The sequence below is a fragment of the Callithrix jacchus genome, chromosome 22 (genome assembly GCF_049354715.1).
Source record: "Callithrix jacchus isolate 240 chromosome 22, calJac240_pri, whole genome shotgun sequence".
NCBI lineage: Eukaryota > Metazoa > Chordata > Mammalia > Primates > Cebidae > Callithrix > Callithrix jacchus.
In genome coordinates this window covers 968453-983926 of record NC_133523.1, presented here as the reverse complement: position 1 = coordinate 983926, position 15474 = coordinate 968453, and the positions used below count along the sequence as shown (strand labels likewise).

Below are 15474 nucleotides of genomic sequence, written 5' to 3'. Positions count from 1 at the left end.
GTTTGAGGGACACCCGTTTCCCGCTCGGTGTCCCTGAAATGGGAGTGTCCACGGCTTTGAAGGCGCTGGGGAGAGGGAGAGGCGTGGGGAAGGCTCCTGAGGAGGAAGGAGGTGGCATTGCCGATTGGGCTTTGATGATGGAATAGGAGTTTGCCAGCGGGGAGACATCCAGGCTGAGGCCACCTTGCGCTGTAGGGTCGGGTGCAGCCAGAGCGCATCGGGGTGCCTTTGAGGCAACTGCTTCCTCTCCATCTGGCCGGGAAGCCCAGCCTCTCCCTCTCCCCCAAGTCACGGCCCCTCAAATCATTCATTCCACCCAGACTCACCTGCGGCGTTCAGCTTCGGTTCCTCCTCCCAAGGGTAAGGTGGACCTTTTCCCCTTGAGTCCCCATCCTCCCCTCTGTCCCCGCAGAAGCATCACAGCAGAACACACCCCCATCCACCAACCCGCTCAGCCACCTTCTCTTCTTACACGCGGGCTTTATTGCATTTGGTCCACAGTGGGGTTTCACATTATCTCACGGAGCAGGGGCCCCGGGGTGAGGAGACGGAGCAGTAGAGCCGGTCAGGTCCAGAGGGGGAGGAGGAGGGCTGGGGCTCCTGAAAACCTACTGAGGGGCCAGGCACAGGGGCTCACGCCTGTAATCCTAGCACTTGGGGAGGCCGAGGCGGGGGTGGGGGGGGGGTGGATCACCTGAGGCCAGGAGTTCGAGACCAGCCTGGGCACCATGGTGAAACCCTGTCTCTACCAAAAATACAAAAAGTAGCCAGCGTGCTGGAGCACCTGCCGTCCCAGCTACGTGGGAGGCCGAGGTGCTGTGAGTGAAGGTTGCCCCACGGCACTCCAGCCCGTGCAACAGGCCACGGGGAGGGTGGGGTAGCGTGGAGACGGGGTCAGGCTTGGCCCCGACAACTCAGAATTCCGCTTCCTTGTGCAGGCCTCAGTTTCCCCACCAGGCCCCCGGGGAAGGTCTGAGGGTCGGAGGGACATCCAGCCACTTGGGAGCCTGAGACATTCAGCATCATGGCCAGGCTCCCTTTCCAGGGGACTCATTGCCCGGCACCCTCCCCACTGTCCCTGCCCCATTCCTTGGCCGCGGTGGTGGGGGGGGGAAGGGGAGTATTTTTCTTTTGTTACTACTTCCTGAAACTTTTGCGGGTACAGAAACCACAAACTGATCGGGTGACGAAAGTGAGAAGAGACGAGGCAACCGGAAATCTTCGGGGATCGGTTCCCTCCAAGCCCAGGCCTCTTCTCCCCAGCACGGCTCGGCCCACAGCCTGGACGTGCCAGCAGGGACCCTGACCCTACAGGTATCAGGATACAGCCTTGACCCCTTCCCCTCCCAGCCCGGTGGCTCAGTCCTGGGAAGGACCAAGGGGGAGAAAGCCCTGCTGCCTGATCCCAGCAACCACTCACAGACCCTCAGCTGCATGGCAGCACTGAACAGGTTAATAAAAAAAGATGAAAACACAGGGCCGGGCGCGGTGGCTCAATCCTGTAATCCCAGCGCTTTGGGAGGCCGAGGCGGGTGGATCACGAGGTCAGGAGATCGAGACCATCCTGGTCAACATGGTGAAACCCCATCTCTACTAAAAATACAAAAAACTAGCTGGGCACGGAGTGTGCACCTGTAATCCCAGCTACTCGGGAGGCTGAGGCAGGAGAATCGCTTGAACCCAGGAGGTGGAGGTTGCGGTGAGCCGAGATCGCGCCATTGCACTCCAGCCTGGGTAACAAGAGAGAAACTCCGTCTCAAAAAAAAAAAAAAAAAAATGGTGAAAACAGAAAAACCCAGACGGGGAGATGGGGAGACGACGTGGGGAGAGAGCGTGCTGGGAGCCTCAGTAGCCCGCCTCCTCCTGGTGGTAAGGGGGATATTCAGGGACCTCCTCCGGGCCCGGGCAGTCGCCAGCATCGGAGGGAGCCCCGTCGGCCACTGTGCCCTGTGGGCAGTACTTGGGGTCGTATATCTGCCGGCCCAGGCCGAAGACCTGGCCGCTCTGGTTGGCGCCCTGGGTGTAGCCCATCTGCAGGGACATGGAGGAGTTATCACACTTGTCGGTTCCCAGTTTGGTGTCATAGATATGCCGCCGCGTCCCGGGAGCCGTCATGCCCACCTGGAGAGGGAGGACAGGGAGGAGAGGTGGAGCACGTCATGGCGGAGAGAAGCGGGGACTTTCGCCGGGAGCCTGTGATCCCAGCACTTTGGGAGGCCGAGATGGGCGGATCACCTCAGGTCAGGAGTTCGAGACCAGCCTGGCCAACATGGTGAAACCCCATCTCTACTAGAAATACAAAAACGAGGCCGGGCGCGGTGGCTCACACCTGTAATCCCAGTACTTTGGGAGGCCGAGGCGGGTGGATCACGAGGTCAAGAGATCGAGACCATCCTGGTCGACGTGGTGAAACCCCTTCTCTACTAAAAATACAAAAATTAGCTGGGCGTGGTGGCGCGTGCCTGTAGTCCCGGCTACTTGGAAGGCTGAGGTGGGAGGATCACTTGAGCCCAGAGGCAGAGGTGACAGTGAGCCGAGATCGCGCCACTGCACTCAAGCCAGGGCTACAGAGTGAGATCCTGTCTCAAAATAAATACGTATTTATAATAAAAACTAGAACTGGGTGTACCTTTGAGCAATCCTTAAGGGACAATAAGGCAGGGTGGGGTAGCAACTTCCCCAGGGACCCACAGCCAGGTGGAAATCGTGGCAGGGACCGAAATGCAAGGTGGAGACCGGGAGCCAGGAGGGAAGCCAGAGGCGGTCTTGGGGGGCAGGAGGGGGTCTGGGGCCTCGGGGAGCCCCACCTGGCTGGCACACTTGTTGGTGCCCATCTGGAGGCTGATGGTCGAGTGGTCCATGGGGGGCAGGATATGGTTCTTGGGGTCGTAGAGATGCCTCCTCGTGCCATATGCGGTCATGCCCGACTGGCTGGCACATTTGTTGGTGCCCATCTGCGGGGAAGTTCGTGGGAGAGGTCACACTGTGCCCCCCAGGCTTCCAGTCCCTCCCCAAACTGGAAGGGCCGCAGGGTTCCACGCTGCTGATGCCATGGTCCCTGCCGTTGGTCCCTGGGGTTGGTCCCTGGGGCTGGGGGAGCCGTCACCCACCTGCAGCCCGATGACGCACTGGCCGGCCTTCATGGTGGCGTCGTCGAAGTTCCGCTCCTGCTTCTCCGAGTACTTGACGCCGATGTCCACCCCGCTCTGCAGCCCCTTGGTCTTGGCCTGGGTGAGGGAAAGGGGCCAGGAATACCAGGAGAGGGCAGCCAGGGCCCCTTCATCCAGGCCTTGGGGATGGCACAGAGACCAGACCCAGCCTGTCCCCTCGTCCTGCTGCCCAGAGCCCCGGCAGGGACTTCGCTCAGGTGTCTGGGGCTCCACACACTCCACACACCCATCACGGAGCTGTTTTTTTTTTTTTTTTTTTGAGACGGAGTTTCGCTCTTGTCACCCAGGCTGGAGTGCAATGGCGCGATCTCGGCTCACCGCAACCTCCGCCTCCTGGGTTCAGGCAATTCTCCTGCCTCAGCCTCCCGAGTAGCTGGGATTACAGGCACGCGCCACCATGCCCAGCTAATGTTTTGTATTTTTAGTAGAGACGGGGTTTCACCATGTTGACCAGGATGGTCTCGATCTCTTGGCCTCAGGTGATCCGCCCTCCTCGGCCTCCCAAAGTGCTGGGATGACAGGCGTGAGCCGCCGCGCCTGGCATGGTCTAATTCTTTCTTCCCCTTCAAGGCATTTCTCCCAATTTAGACCTTATTTATTATTTTCTTTATTATTTTTTGAGAGTCTTGCTCTGTTGCCCAGGCTGGAGGGCAGTGGTGCCATCACAGCTCACCGTAACCTCCCCCTCCTGTGCTCAGCCTCCCGAGTAGCTGGAATTACAGGCGTGCACCACCACGCCCAGCTAATTTTTGTATTTTTACTAGAGATGGGGTTTCACCATGTTGGCCAGGCTGGTCTCGAACTCCTGGTATCAAATGATCCTCCCACCTTGGCCTCCCAAAGTGCTGGGATTACAGGCACGAGCCACTGCGCCCGGCCACAGGTTACATCTAACGCATAACAAAGTGCTGTGCTCCTTCTGCATGCCTCCCCCATCAGACTGAACTCCATAAAGGGGTAGACCGAGTCTTTCCTGGTCACCAAGGAACCTGAAGTGCCCGGCACCTCGCAGGCACTCAGAAATATCTGCAAACAAGGTCGGCCGTGGTGGGTCACGCCTGCAATCCCAGCCCTTAGGGAGGCTGAGGTGGGTGGATCGCCTGAGGTCAGGAGTTCAAGACCAGCATGGCCAGCAGGGTGAAACCCGGTCTCTACCAAAAATAAATAAAATTAGCCAGGTGTGGTGGGCAGGTGCCTGTAGTCCCCGCCAGTTGGGAGGCTGAGGCGGGGGGTGGGAGAATCACTTGAACCTGGGAGGTGGAAGTTGCAGTGAGCCGAGATTGTGCCACTGCACTCAGGCCTGGACTACAGAGAGAGACTCTGTCTCAAAAACGGACGGCCGGGCTCGGTGGCTCACGCTCGTGATCCCAGCACTTTGGGAGGCTGAGGCAGGAGATGGAGACCGTCCTGGCCAACATGGTGAAACCCCGTCTCTGCTAAAAATACCAAAATTAGCTGTGCGTGGTGGCACATCCCAGTAATCCCGGCTACTCGGAGGCTGAGGCAGGAGAATCGCTTGAACCCGGGAGGCGGAGGTCGCGGTGAGCCGAGATCGCGCCACTGCGCTCCAGCCTGGCGACGCGGTGAGACTCGTCTCAAAAACAAACAAAAAAATAGCCAAGCAAGAAACAAACAGAAATTTGCAAACTAGTGAATGCAACAGCTACGTCCGCCTCGCTGTGTGACTCTGGGCCGGCGGCTGCCCCTCTCTGGGCCTCACCTTTCCCGCCAGGGCGAGCAGAGACATCTGCACCTGCGTCATGTTCCCGCTCTCAAACAGGTCATTGGCCTCGAACAGGTCCACGGCGTTGATGCCGTAGCTGACCATGGCCTTGATGAAGTTGGAGAGGTTTTCTAGCTGAGAGGAGGCAGGAGAGAGACGGTGAGCGGGCCTCAGTTTCCCCACCTGTCAGATGGGCCCCCCCCAGCCCCATTCCTACTCTTCCCCCCGCCAGCCCCTCACCTGATGCCAGTTCTGCATGGAGCGGTTGATCTTGGGGACTGAGCCCGGCTGGAGCTTGTTCATGAGTCTGGAGGGCACGGGATGGGGTGGGGGGAACGGAAGCCTCAGTGAGCAGGGAGGAGCCCTGGAGACCCGGAGGCTGATGTCCAAAATTCCTATTTATTTATTTTTGAGATGGAGCCTCGCTCTGTTACCCAGGCTGGAGTGCAATGGCGCGATCTCGGCTCACCACAGCCTCCGCCTCCCGGGTTCAGGCGATTCTCCTGCCTCAGCCTCCCGAGTAGCTGGGATTACAGGCACACGCCACCGTGCCCAGCTAATTTTTTGTATTTTTAGTAGAGACGGGGTTTCACCACGTTGACCAGGATGCTCTCGATCTCTTGACCTCGTGATCCACCCGCCTCGGCCTCCCAAAGTGCTGGGATTATAGGCTTGAGCCACCGCGCCCGGCTTATTTTTATTTTAAAGATGGGGTTTCACCATGATGCCCAGGCTGGCCTTGAACTCCTGACCTCAGGTGATCCACCCACCTCAGCCTCCCAAAGTGTTAGCATTACAAGCATGAGCCACTGTGCCCGCCCCCCACAAAAATTTCTTTTTTTTTTTTTTTTTTTTTTGAGACGGAGTTTTGCTCTTGTTGCCCAGGCTGGAGTGCAATGGCGCGATCTCGGCTCACCGCAGCCTCCGCCTCCCGGGTTCAGGCAATTCTCCTGCCTCAGCCTCCCGAGTAGCTGGGACTACAGGCACGCACTACTGTGCCCAGCTAATTTTTTGTATTTTTAGTAGAGACGGGGTTTCACCACGTTGACCAGGATGGTCTCGATCTCTTGACCTCGTGATCCACCCGCCTCGGCCTCCCAAAGTGCTGGGATTACAGGCTTGAGCCACCGCGCCCGGCCAAAAATTTCTTAATAAAAAAAAAAAAGTGAGAAAACCCAAGATTTGTTAACTGTGAGACAGCTCGTGCCCTGCGTGAACTCACGTGCATAAGATAATCCCGTCCTTCAGGCCCTTCTGGAAGTCGGGGCCGACGGAGAGCCCGGTGAGTCCCTCGATCCAGCTTCGGAGCTCTGCCTCCTTCTGCGGGTCATACTTGGACAGGAGCTGGTGGAGCAAAGGGCATGAGACTGAGCTGGGGTCAGGGCACACCCGACACATGCCCCTCGGAAGCTCTAGACAGGGTGGGGCCGGGGACTCCAGGGCAACAGGAGACAGAGGGGCCTGGAGGTGCCCGTCCGCACACCCACCAAGATGCTTCTCCGTTCCCGTCACTAGGCGCACCCCAGCCCCTGCAGCCGGGCACAGAGAAACCCCACCCCACCCCAGCAAGCCAAGGACGGGCTCATAACTCACTGATAAACATCAGCTCTAATGGGCAAACCTGGCAGGGTCTCCCCCGAGCCCGGCCTTCTCACGTCTCTGATGCTCACACCTGACATGTGCCACGGCAAACACCATGTCCCAGCATTCAGTGCATTGCAGTGCTGGGCCCCCACCTCCTTATATATATTTCAGGCCGAGTCTCTGGCTCTGTCGCCCAGGCGGGAGTGCAATGGCGCGATCTCGGCTCACCGCGACCTCCGCCTCCTGGGTTCAGGCAATTCTCCTGCCTCAGCCTCCCGAGTAGCTGGGATTACAGGCACGCGCCACCATGCCCAGCTAATTTTTTGTATTTTTAGTAGAGACGGGGTTTCGCCATGTTGACCAGGAGGGTCTCGATCTCCTGACCTCGTGATCCACCCGCCTCGGCCTCCCAAAGTGCTGGGATGACAGGCGTGAGCCACCACACCCGGCTAACTTTTGTATTTTCAGTAGAGATGAGGTTTCGCCATGTTGTTCAAGCTGGTCTCGAACTCCTGACCTCAAGTGATCCACCCGCCTCAGTCTCCCAAAGTGCCGGGAGGACAGGCGTGAGCCACCAATGTGGGCTGATCCTGCTTTAAACACCCCCAGAAGGAGCTGCTGTAGGGAGTGACAGTCTCTGCTCACACACCCGACTCCTTGCCACCGTCCTGCACCTGGCCATTCCAGCCGAGCTCGCACCTGTGATCCCGGCGCCGTGGGAGGCCGAGGCCAGGAGTTTGAGACCGGCCTGGTCAACATGGTGAAACCCCGTCTCTACTAAAAATACAAAAAGTTAGCTGGGCTTGGTGGCGCGTGCCTGTGATCCCAGCTACTCGGGAGGCTGAGGCAGGAGAATCGCCTGAACCCGGGAGGCGGAGGTTGCGGTGAGCCGAGATCAGGCCAATTCACTGCAGCCTGGAACAGAATGAGAAAGAAAAGAAAAGAAAGAGAAAGGAAGGAAGGAAGGAAGGAGGAGGGAGGGAGGGAGGGAGGGAGGAAGGAGGAAGGGAGGGAGGAGGGAGGGAGGGAGGAAGGAGGGAGGGAGGAAGGAGGGAGGGAGGGAGGAAGGAGGGAGGGAGGGAGGAAGGAGGGAGGGAGGGACAAAAGAAGGAAGGAAGGGGAGAAATGGAGAGAGAAAGAGGAAAGAAAAATGAGAAAAAAAAGAGAAGGAAAGAAAGAAAAGAAAAAGGGAGAAAGAAAGAGGGAGGGAGACAGGAAAAGAAAGAAAATCAAATTCCTCTCCTTGCTCTGCGCCCAACTCCCCAGGTTCCGGGGACAGTTCTCTCCCCCCCAGCTTTGGCTTCCTCATCTCTGCCTGCGATCATTTGGGTGGGTCCCCCCATCTCTGCCTGCGATCATTTGGGTGGGTCCCCCCATCTCTGCCTGCGATCATTTGTGTAGGGTCCCCCCGACCTGGGACCTGCCTGGGATCATTTGGGTGGGGTCCCCCCGACCTGGGACCTGCCTGGGATCATTTGGGTGGGGTCCCCCCGACCTGGGACCTGCCTGGGATCATTTGGGTGGGGTCCCCCCGACCTGGGACCTGCCTGGGATCATTTGGGTAGGGTCCCCCCGACCTGGGACCTGCCTGGGATCATTTGGGTGGGGTCCCCCCGACCTGGGACCTGCCTGGGATCATTTGGGTGGGTCCCCCCATCTCTGCCTGCGATCATTTGTGTAGGGTCCCCCCGACCTGGGACCTGCCTGGGATCATTTGGGTGGGGTCCCCCCGACCTGGGACCTGCCTGGGATCATTTGGGTGGGGTCCCCCCGACCTGGGACCTGCCTGGGATCATTTGGGTAGGGTCCCCCCGACCTGGGACCTGCCTGGGATCATTTGGGTGGGGTCCCCCCGACCTGGGACCTGCCTGGGATCATTTGGGTAGGGTCCCCCCGACCTGGGACCTGCCTGGGATCATTTGGGTGGGTCCCCCCGACCTGGGACCTGCCTGGGATCATTTGGGTGGGGTCCCCCCAACCTGGGACCTGCCTGCGATCATTTGGGTGGGGTCCCCCCGACCTGGGACCTGCCTGGGATCATTTGGGTAGGGTCCCCCCGACCTGGGACCTGCCTGGGATCATTTGGGTAGGGTCCCCCCGACCTGGGACCTGCCTGGGATCATTTGGGTGGGTCCCCCCGACCTGGGACCTGCCTGGGATCATTTGGGTGGGGTCCCCCCAACCTGGGACCTGCCTGCGATCATTTGGGTGGGGTCCCCCCAACCTGGGACCTGCCTGGGATCATTTGGGTAGGGTCCCCCCGACCTGGGACCTGCCTGGGATCATTTGGGTAGGGTCCCCCCAACCTGGGACCTGCCTGCGATCATTTGGGTAGGGTCCCCCCAACCTGGGACCTGCCTAGGATCATTTGGGTGGGTCCCCCCATCTCTGCCTGCGATCATTTGGGTAGGGTCCCCCCGACCTGGGACCTGCCTGGGATCATTTGGGTAGGGTCCCCCCGACCTGGGACCTGCCTGGGATCATTTGGGTGGGGTCCCCCTGACCTGGGACCTGCCTGGAGACAGCTTGTGGCCCCGAAGAGGCAAAGGCAGGAGGCTCCCCAGCTCACAGCCCACCCAGCTTGGATTCCCACGCTCGGGAGCAGCCCCGCCCCGCCGGCAGCTTTGATCCTGAGGAGAACCCGCAGCTGTTGGGTACACAGCCCTGCCTTGCCCAGCTGCCCCTCGTCCCTTCCAGCTCGGGGGGGGGGGCAGGGGTCCCTGGCAGAGGGGCCTGCCCCGCCCCGCCCCCCGCGGCCGCCGTCCTCCCCTGCTGCCTGGCCGCCGCCTTCCAGCACATTCCTGGTGACCACAAACTGCTGCCTCCCTGGCTAAATCTGAACCAGCTGTTCCCAGCGGGTCTAGACCCCCCCCCAGCCGGAATGCGAGGCCGAGGACACGGCAGATCCCAGCTGCCTCCTTGCTGTCCAGCCAGGAGTAAACTGAGGCACAGGGCATTGGGGAAGACAGGTCTCTGGCTGTTTTTAGCAGCGGGTAAAGCAGATGGCTGTGGCTGGAAGCCAGGGGAAGCTGGTTTCTAACTGGGATGCCACCCTTCCGTGACCCTGGCAAACTGGCCCATGCCTCACCCACCCTCCAGACAGGCAGACTGAGGGTTTCGAGGGGAGCCTGCTGGGCCGCCCCGCCAGCCTCTGCCCTCAACCCCGCCAGGGCAGGTATCAACCTGCCACCACTCCACCCCGACTGCGGAAGCCGCCCCACCCTCCTGTGCCCTCTCCCACTTCCTCGGGCCCAGCAGGCACTGGGTTCCCATCTTGGCCCTGCCCCTTGTGGGCCGTGTGGCCCTGGGCAGCTGGAACGCCGTCTCTTGCACCCTTAGCCGGCTGTGTGGCGGGTGCGGCAGGGTGCCCACCCCACTGCACGGGGGGGTGGGGCTCTCAGGGTGCAGATGTCCCCTAGAAGGGGAGTCACTGCCCAAGCCTAAGTCTCCCTTTTTGGCCAAGAGCTTGTCTGAAGGCTGGGAAGAGCTCATGGGGGGGGAAGCAGGAATTCTCCCTCCAGCCTGCAGGTTCTCAGGTGCCGGAGGGGCAGGTGGCTGTCGCGGCTGGCACGGCCGGTGCCCTCGGAGTGCAGAGGCAGGTTCCCCTGCAGAAACCAGCTGTAAGGACACCTTCCAGGTGCCCGGTGGGTGTCAGAGGAGGGGGTGGGTGGGGACGACACCTCCCCTCCAGCTGGAAGGTCCTGGAGTGTCAGGTCCCGGTCCTCTCCCTGGAACTGGGATCGCAGCTCCCGCCCCCCACTTTCCCTAGGAACCCTGTCCAGTACCCTGCTGTGTGACCCCACACAAGTGTCTGCCCCTCTCTGAGCCAGAACCACAAGAGCCTTCTTAAAAAGTGTCTCCCCCTAACCCTAGTTTTTTTCTTTTTAATTATAGAGACGGGGTTTCCCCATGTTGCCCAGACCGGTCTCGAACCCCTTGGGCTCAATCCAACCACCCAGCTCCGCCTCCCAAAGTGCAGCCACCGCGCCCCCCTAGACCCCAGCTCTTGTTTCCAGGCTGCAAAACCCCACGTTTGTCAGATGGGGACAAAGAACGTGGAAAGGAACTAGCACCCCTGCCCGCAGGACGCCCTCAAGGTGTCCCAGAAGTCAGGAAGTTCCTGGGGGGGGGGGTCAACACTGCTCAAAAACCACTCAGCCCCGCCCCTTCCCCTCCCAAAGCCCCGAGGCCCCAAAAGCAGAAGTGTGGCCAGGAGATGAGGGAGTTGCTGGGGTCCCCCCAGACCCCTAGAGCGTTTTCGGACCTTGAACGGACCTCCTCGAAGGTCGAGAGGGGCCCGGGGGCTTCACATGTGGGGGTCCTGGGGCCGTGGCTAGGGGACCCCGAGATGCTGGGGAGATGAATGGGTCGCTCTTCTCCCGGATCTCAGACCTCGCTGCTCCCCCAGATTCGCGGGAGCCTCAGGGGGCGCCCGCAGACCCTCCCCCCCACACACACACCCCAGGCGTCAGGGAGATCGAGGGCCACTGCGCCCCGGGTCTCCGAGCTCCCCGCCCGCGAGGTGCTGGGGGTCCTGGGGGTGTCCTGGGGGTGTCCTGGGGGTCCTGGGGGTGTCCTGGGGGTCCTGGGGGGGGTCCTCGGGGTGTCCTGGGGGTCCTGGGGGTCCTGGGGGTGTCCTGGGTGTCCTGGGGGTCCTGGGTGTGTCCTGGGGGTCCTGGGGGTGTCCTGGGGGTCCTGGGGGGTCCTGGGGGGGTCCTGGGGGTGTCCTGGGTGTGTCCTGGGGGTCCTGGGGGTGTCCTGGGGGTCCTGGGGGGTCCTGGGGGGGTCCTGGGGGTGTCCTGGGTGTGTCCTGGGGGTCCTGGGGGTGTCCTGGGTGTCCTGGGGGGGTCCTGGGGGTCCTGGGGGTGTCCTGCCAGGGTCCGAGCGCGCGGCGGGGACGGGGGGCGCGCCCCGCACTCACCCGGTTCTTGACCTCGGCCGACAGCCCGTACGAGGGGCCCTTGTTGAACTGCGTGGAGCTCATGGCTGGCGGGACGGGGCCGGACGGGACGGGACGGGACGGAGCGCGGGGCGCGCGGGGTGGGACCCTCGTGGCTCCGCGCGCCCCGCCCCCGCCGCTGATTGGCCCGGGGCGCAAATGTCCTTATAAGGTCTGGAGGCGCCGAATTCCTGCGGCCGCGGACTTCCTGAGCCCCCTCGGCTCGCCCCGAACCACCGCCCGGAGGCCGGGGGGGGGGGAGGGGGGCCTCGCTCCCTTTGAAGCGAAGGGAAACTGAGGCAGGGAGGGGCGGAGGCTCTGGACCGCCCGGACGTGGCGCTCCTGCCGGCTCCCCCGCCTCAGTCTCCTCTTCTGCCAGACGGGGTGGGGGGGAGGAAGGGAGAAGGCCTGGCTGGGACCTTAATCCCTTTGGGGCAGGACAGAGGGCCCCCCTCTCTGCCCCTCAGAGGCGTCTAACCCCCTCCCAGAGAACTCCAATAGCTGCGCGGTGGAGTAGAACCAGGGCAGGTTCCTCAGAGAAGGGGCCATTGGGGCAGGGGCTTTGATGGATGCGTAGGAGTTTGTCAGTCCAAAGGCGAATGGGATTCCCAGCCGGGCGCGGTGGCTCACGCCTGTCATCCCAGCACTCTGGGAGGCCGAGGCGGGTGGATCACGAGGTCAAGAGATCGAGACCATCCCGGTCAACATGGTGAAACCCCGTCTCTACTAAAAATACAAAAAATTAGCTGGGCACGGTGGCGCGTGCCTGTAATCCCAGCTACTCGGGAGGCTGAGGCAGGAGAATTGCCTGAACCCAGGAGGCGGAGGTTGCGGTGAGCCGAGATCGCGCCATTGCACTCCAGCCTGGGTGACAAGAGCGAAACTCCGTCTCAAAAAAAAAAAAAAATTAGCTGCTGGGTGTGGTGGCGGGCACCTGTAATTCCAGGTACTTGGGGTCTGACGCAGGAGAATCACTTGAACCCGGGAGGCAGACGTTGCAGTGAACCGAGATTGCACCATTGCACTCCAGCCTGAGCGACAAGAGTGAAACTCCATCTCAAAAAATAATAATAATAATAATAATAATTGGGTATCGTAGCTCACGCCTGTCATCCCAGCACTTTGGGAGGCTGAGGCTGGTGGATCACGAGGTCAAGACTTCGAGACCAGCCTGGCCTACATGGTGCAACCCCGTCTCTACTAAAAATAAAAAAATTAACCAGGCACGGTGGCGGGTGCCTGTAATCCCAGCTACTCGGGAGGCTGAGGCTGGAGAATCACTTGAACCCAGGAGGCGGAGGTTGCGGTGAGCCGAGGTCGCGCCGTTGCACTCCAGCCTGGGCGACAAGACCGAAACTCCATCTAAAAAAAGAAAAAGTTATGTTTGCTATTTGTGCTGCACAGCCGTGTTTGTGACCTGTGGGCCAAAGCTGGCTGCAGCCTCTTTCTGTGTGGCCGGTGAGCTGCGAATGGCTCTTACATTTTTAAGTAGTTTAAAAAAAAAAAATCAAAAGATGAAAATGATTCCATCACGGGATTTCACCATGTTGACCGGGATGGTCTCGATCTCCTGACCTCGTGATCCGCCCGCCTCGGCCTCCCAAAGTGCTGGGATGACAGGCTTGAGCCACCGCGCCCGGCCAACTCAGCTGATTTTTAAAAACATTTTTTTTTTTTTGCCAGGCGAGGTGGCTCAAGCCTGTCATCCCAGCACGTTGGGACTCCGAGGCAGGCGGATCACCTAAGGTTGTGAGTTCGAGGCCAACATGGCCAACATGGAAAAACCCCGTCTCTACTAAAAATACAAAAAAAAAATTAACAAGGCGTGGTGGTGCACACCTGTAATCCCAGCTACTCGGGAGGCTGAGGCAGGAGAATCGCTTAAACCCAGGAGGCGGAGGTTGCGGTGAGCCCGGATAGCGCCACTGCACTCCAGCCTGGGCGACAGAGTGAGATTCCATCTCAAAACAAAAAATCTATTTATTTGGTACGCTTGGTCCTTGTTCATTCCTGGGTGTAGGCTGAACTAACTTTGGAAGAAACTCAGTTTACAGTTGATAATTTTTTTTTTTTTTTTTTTTTGAGACGCAGTTTTGCTCTTGTTGCCCAGGCTGGAGTGCAGTGTTGTAATCTCGGCTCACTGCAACCTCCGACTCCTGGGTTTAAGCAATTCTCCTACCCCAGCCTCCATAGCAGTTGGGATGACAGGCATGAGCCACCATACCTGGCTGATTTCCGTATTTTTAGTAGAGACGGGGTTTCTCCACGTCGGTCAGGCTGGTCTCGAACTCCCGACCTGTGGTGAACTCCCAAAGTGCTGGGATTATAGGCATGAGCCACAGTGCCCGGTTTATAATTGATAATTTAAAACAAAGATGGGTTGGGCTACGTGGCTCATGCCTGCAATATCAGCACTAGGAGAGGCTGAGGTGGGTGAATCACTATGAGGTCAAGAGTTCAAAGCCAGCCTGGCCAACATGGTGAAACCCCATCTCTACTAAAAAATACAAAAAAATTGCCCTGCGTGGTGGTGCCCACCTGTAGTCCCAGCTACTCGGGAGGCTGAGGCAGGAGAATCGCTTGAACCAGGGAGGCGGAGGTTGCGGTGAGCCCAGATGGCAACACTGCCCTCCAGCCTGGGGGGAATAGAGCGAGACTCTGTCCCCCCGACACACAAAAAAGATGTTAACAGCCCTTCCCAAAGCAGACCTCCTTCTTGTGATTTTCCCGCCTCGGCCTCCCAAAGTATTGGGATTACAGGAGTGAGCCACTGGGCTCAGCCCTGATTTTTGTTCTTGTTTTTTTTTTGTAGAGCCATGTTGCCTGTGGTCTGAACCCTTGGGCTCAAGCAATGTGCCTGCCTCAGCCTCCCAAAGTGCTGAGATTACAGGCTTGAGCCACGGCGCCCCGCCCATTTTTGTTTTAAATTATCAACCGTAAACCGAGTTTCTCCCAGGAGTTCAGCCTACGCCCGGGAATGCACAAGGGCATCCTGGAGGTTATAAGGCAGACGGAGTGGATTAAAATAGATCCCTCTCACTGTCTCGGTCATCATTTCACAAAGATGGTTTCAAAACCATAGTGCAGGCCGGGCGCGGTGGCTCAAGCCTGTAATCCCAGCACTCTGGGAGGCCGAGGCGGGTGGATCACGAGGTCAAGAGAGCGAGACCATCCTGGTCAACGTGGTGAAACCCCGTCTCTACTAAAAATACAAAAAATTAGCTGGGCATGGTGGCGCGTGCCTGTAATCCCAGCTACTCGGGAGGCTGAGGCAGGAGAATTGCCTGAACCCAGGAGGCGGAGGTTGCGGTGAGCCGAGATCGCGCCATTGCGCTCCAGCCTGGGTGACAAGAGCGAAACTCCCGTCTCAAAAAAAAAAAAAAATTAAATTAAATTAAAAAAACATAAAATCAAAACCATAGTGTTCTCCTGTGTATGCAGCAGGCGCTCAATATGTGCTCCTGCGGAGCGTTTACTTACTTATTTACGGTAGCTCGAGGGCCACAGGGGCAGGTGGCGGGGCGCCACAACTAAGTGGGGACGGCCAGATTGTCCTCCAGTCGCCGACCTTAGTGGTGCAACAGGAAACGAAAAGGGGAAGGCGATGGCGTCACCGCACCAGTGACGTCATTGCAGGATGGCGGAAGGGAGGGGCCCTGTGACGTCATTGCGGGCTCGCGGAAGGGAAGCAAAAATATGGAACGCTTCACGAATTTGCGTGTCATCCTTGCGCAGGGGCCATGCTAATCTTCTCTGTATCGTTCCAATTTTAGTATATGTGCTGCCGAAGCGAGCACGGTTTTCCTGTGCGCGAAACAGGTATTTAAAGCCCAATAACTACGGCACCTTTCACTTAGGTGAATTTGCGGATGGCTTTTATACTTAGCACAGTTTGCTACGGTAGCATATTGCAGAACAACTCCTGTGCTTACACTTACTTTGCGTTTCTTCGATCACCTAAAATCCCATATGTTGTCATAATTTTACTGCCTATCTTGGCCTCATAGACGCGGTGGATTGTGGGTGTCGATATGCAAAAGAACAGGCGGGCCAGAAGC

The 15474-nt window shown here is 59.2% G+C and overlaps 1 protein-coding gene and 1 non-coding gene across 3 annotated transcripts; both read right to left on the bottom strand.

Annotated features, from left to right (window-relative positions):
- Window positions 1-463: 463 nt before the first annotated feature.
- CNN2 (calponin 2) lies at window positions 464-11496 on the bottom strand. 2 transcript variants are annotated; one of them, XM_078361314.1, is made up of 8 exons: window positions 11399-11496; window positions 7177-7254; window positions 6116-6237; window positions 5134-5200; window positions 4891-5028; window positions 3111-3227; window positions 2808-2954; window positions 464-2121 (listed from the first exon to the last, which is right to left on the bottom strand). In XM_078361314.1, exons 2-8 carry the CDS (start codon window positions 7234-7236, stop codon window positions 1846-1848), a joined length of 927 nt encoding a protein of 308 aa, XP_078217440.1. In that variant the 5' UTR covers window positions 7237-7254; window positions 11399-11496; the 3' UTR covers window positions 464-1845. The 2 variants fall into 2 exon arrangements, with proteins under 2 accessions (XP_078217440.1, XP_035141750.3); XM_035285859.3 differs by lacking the exon at window positions 7177-7254.
- Window positions 11497-15106: 3610 nt separating this feature from the next.
- LOC118150424 (U6 spliceosomal RNA) lies at window positions 15107-15213 on the bottom strand. The gene has a single exon (XR_004738520.1). It is a non-coding gene; the product is annotated as a U6 spliceosomal RNA (small nuclear RNA).
- Window positions 15214-15474: the final 261 nt, after the last annotated feature.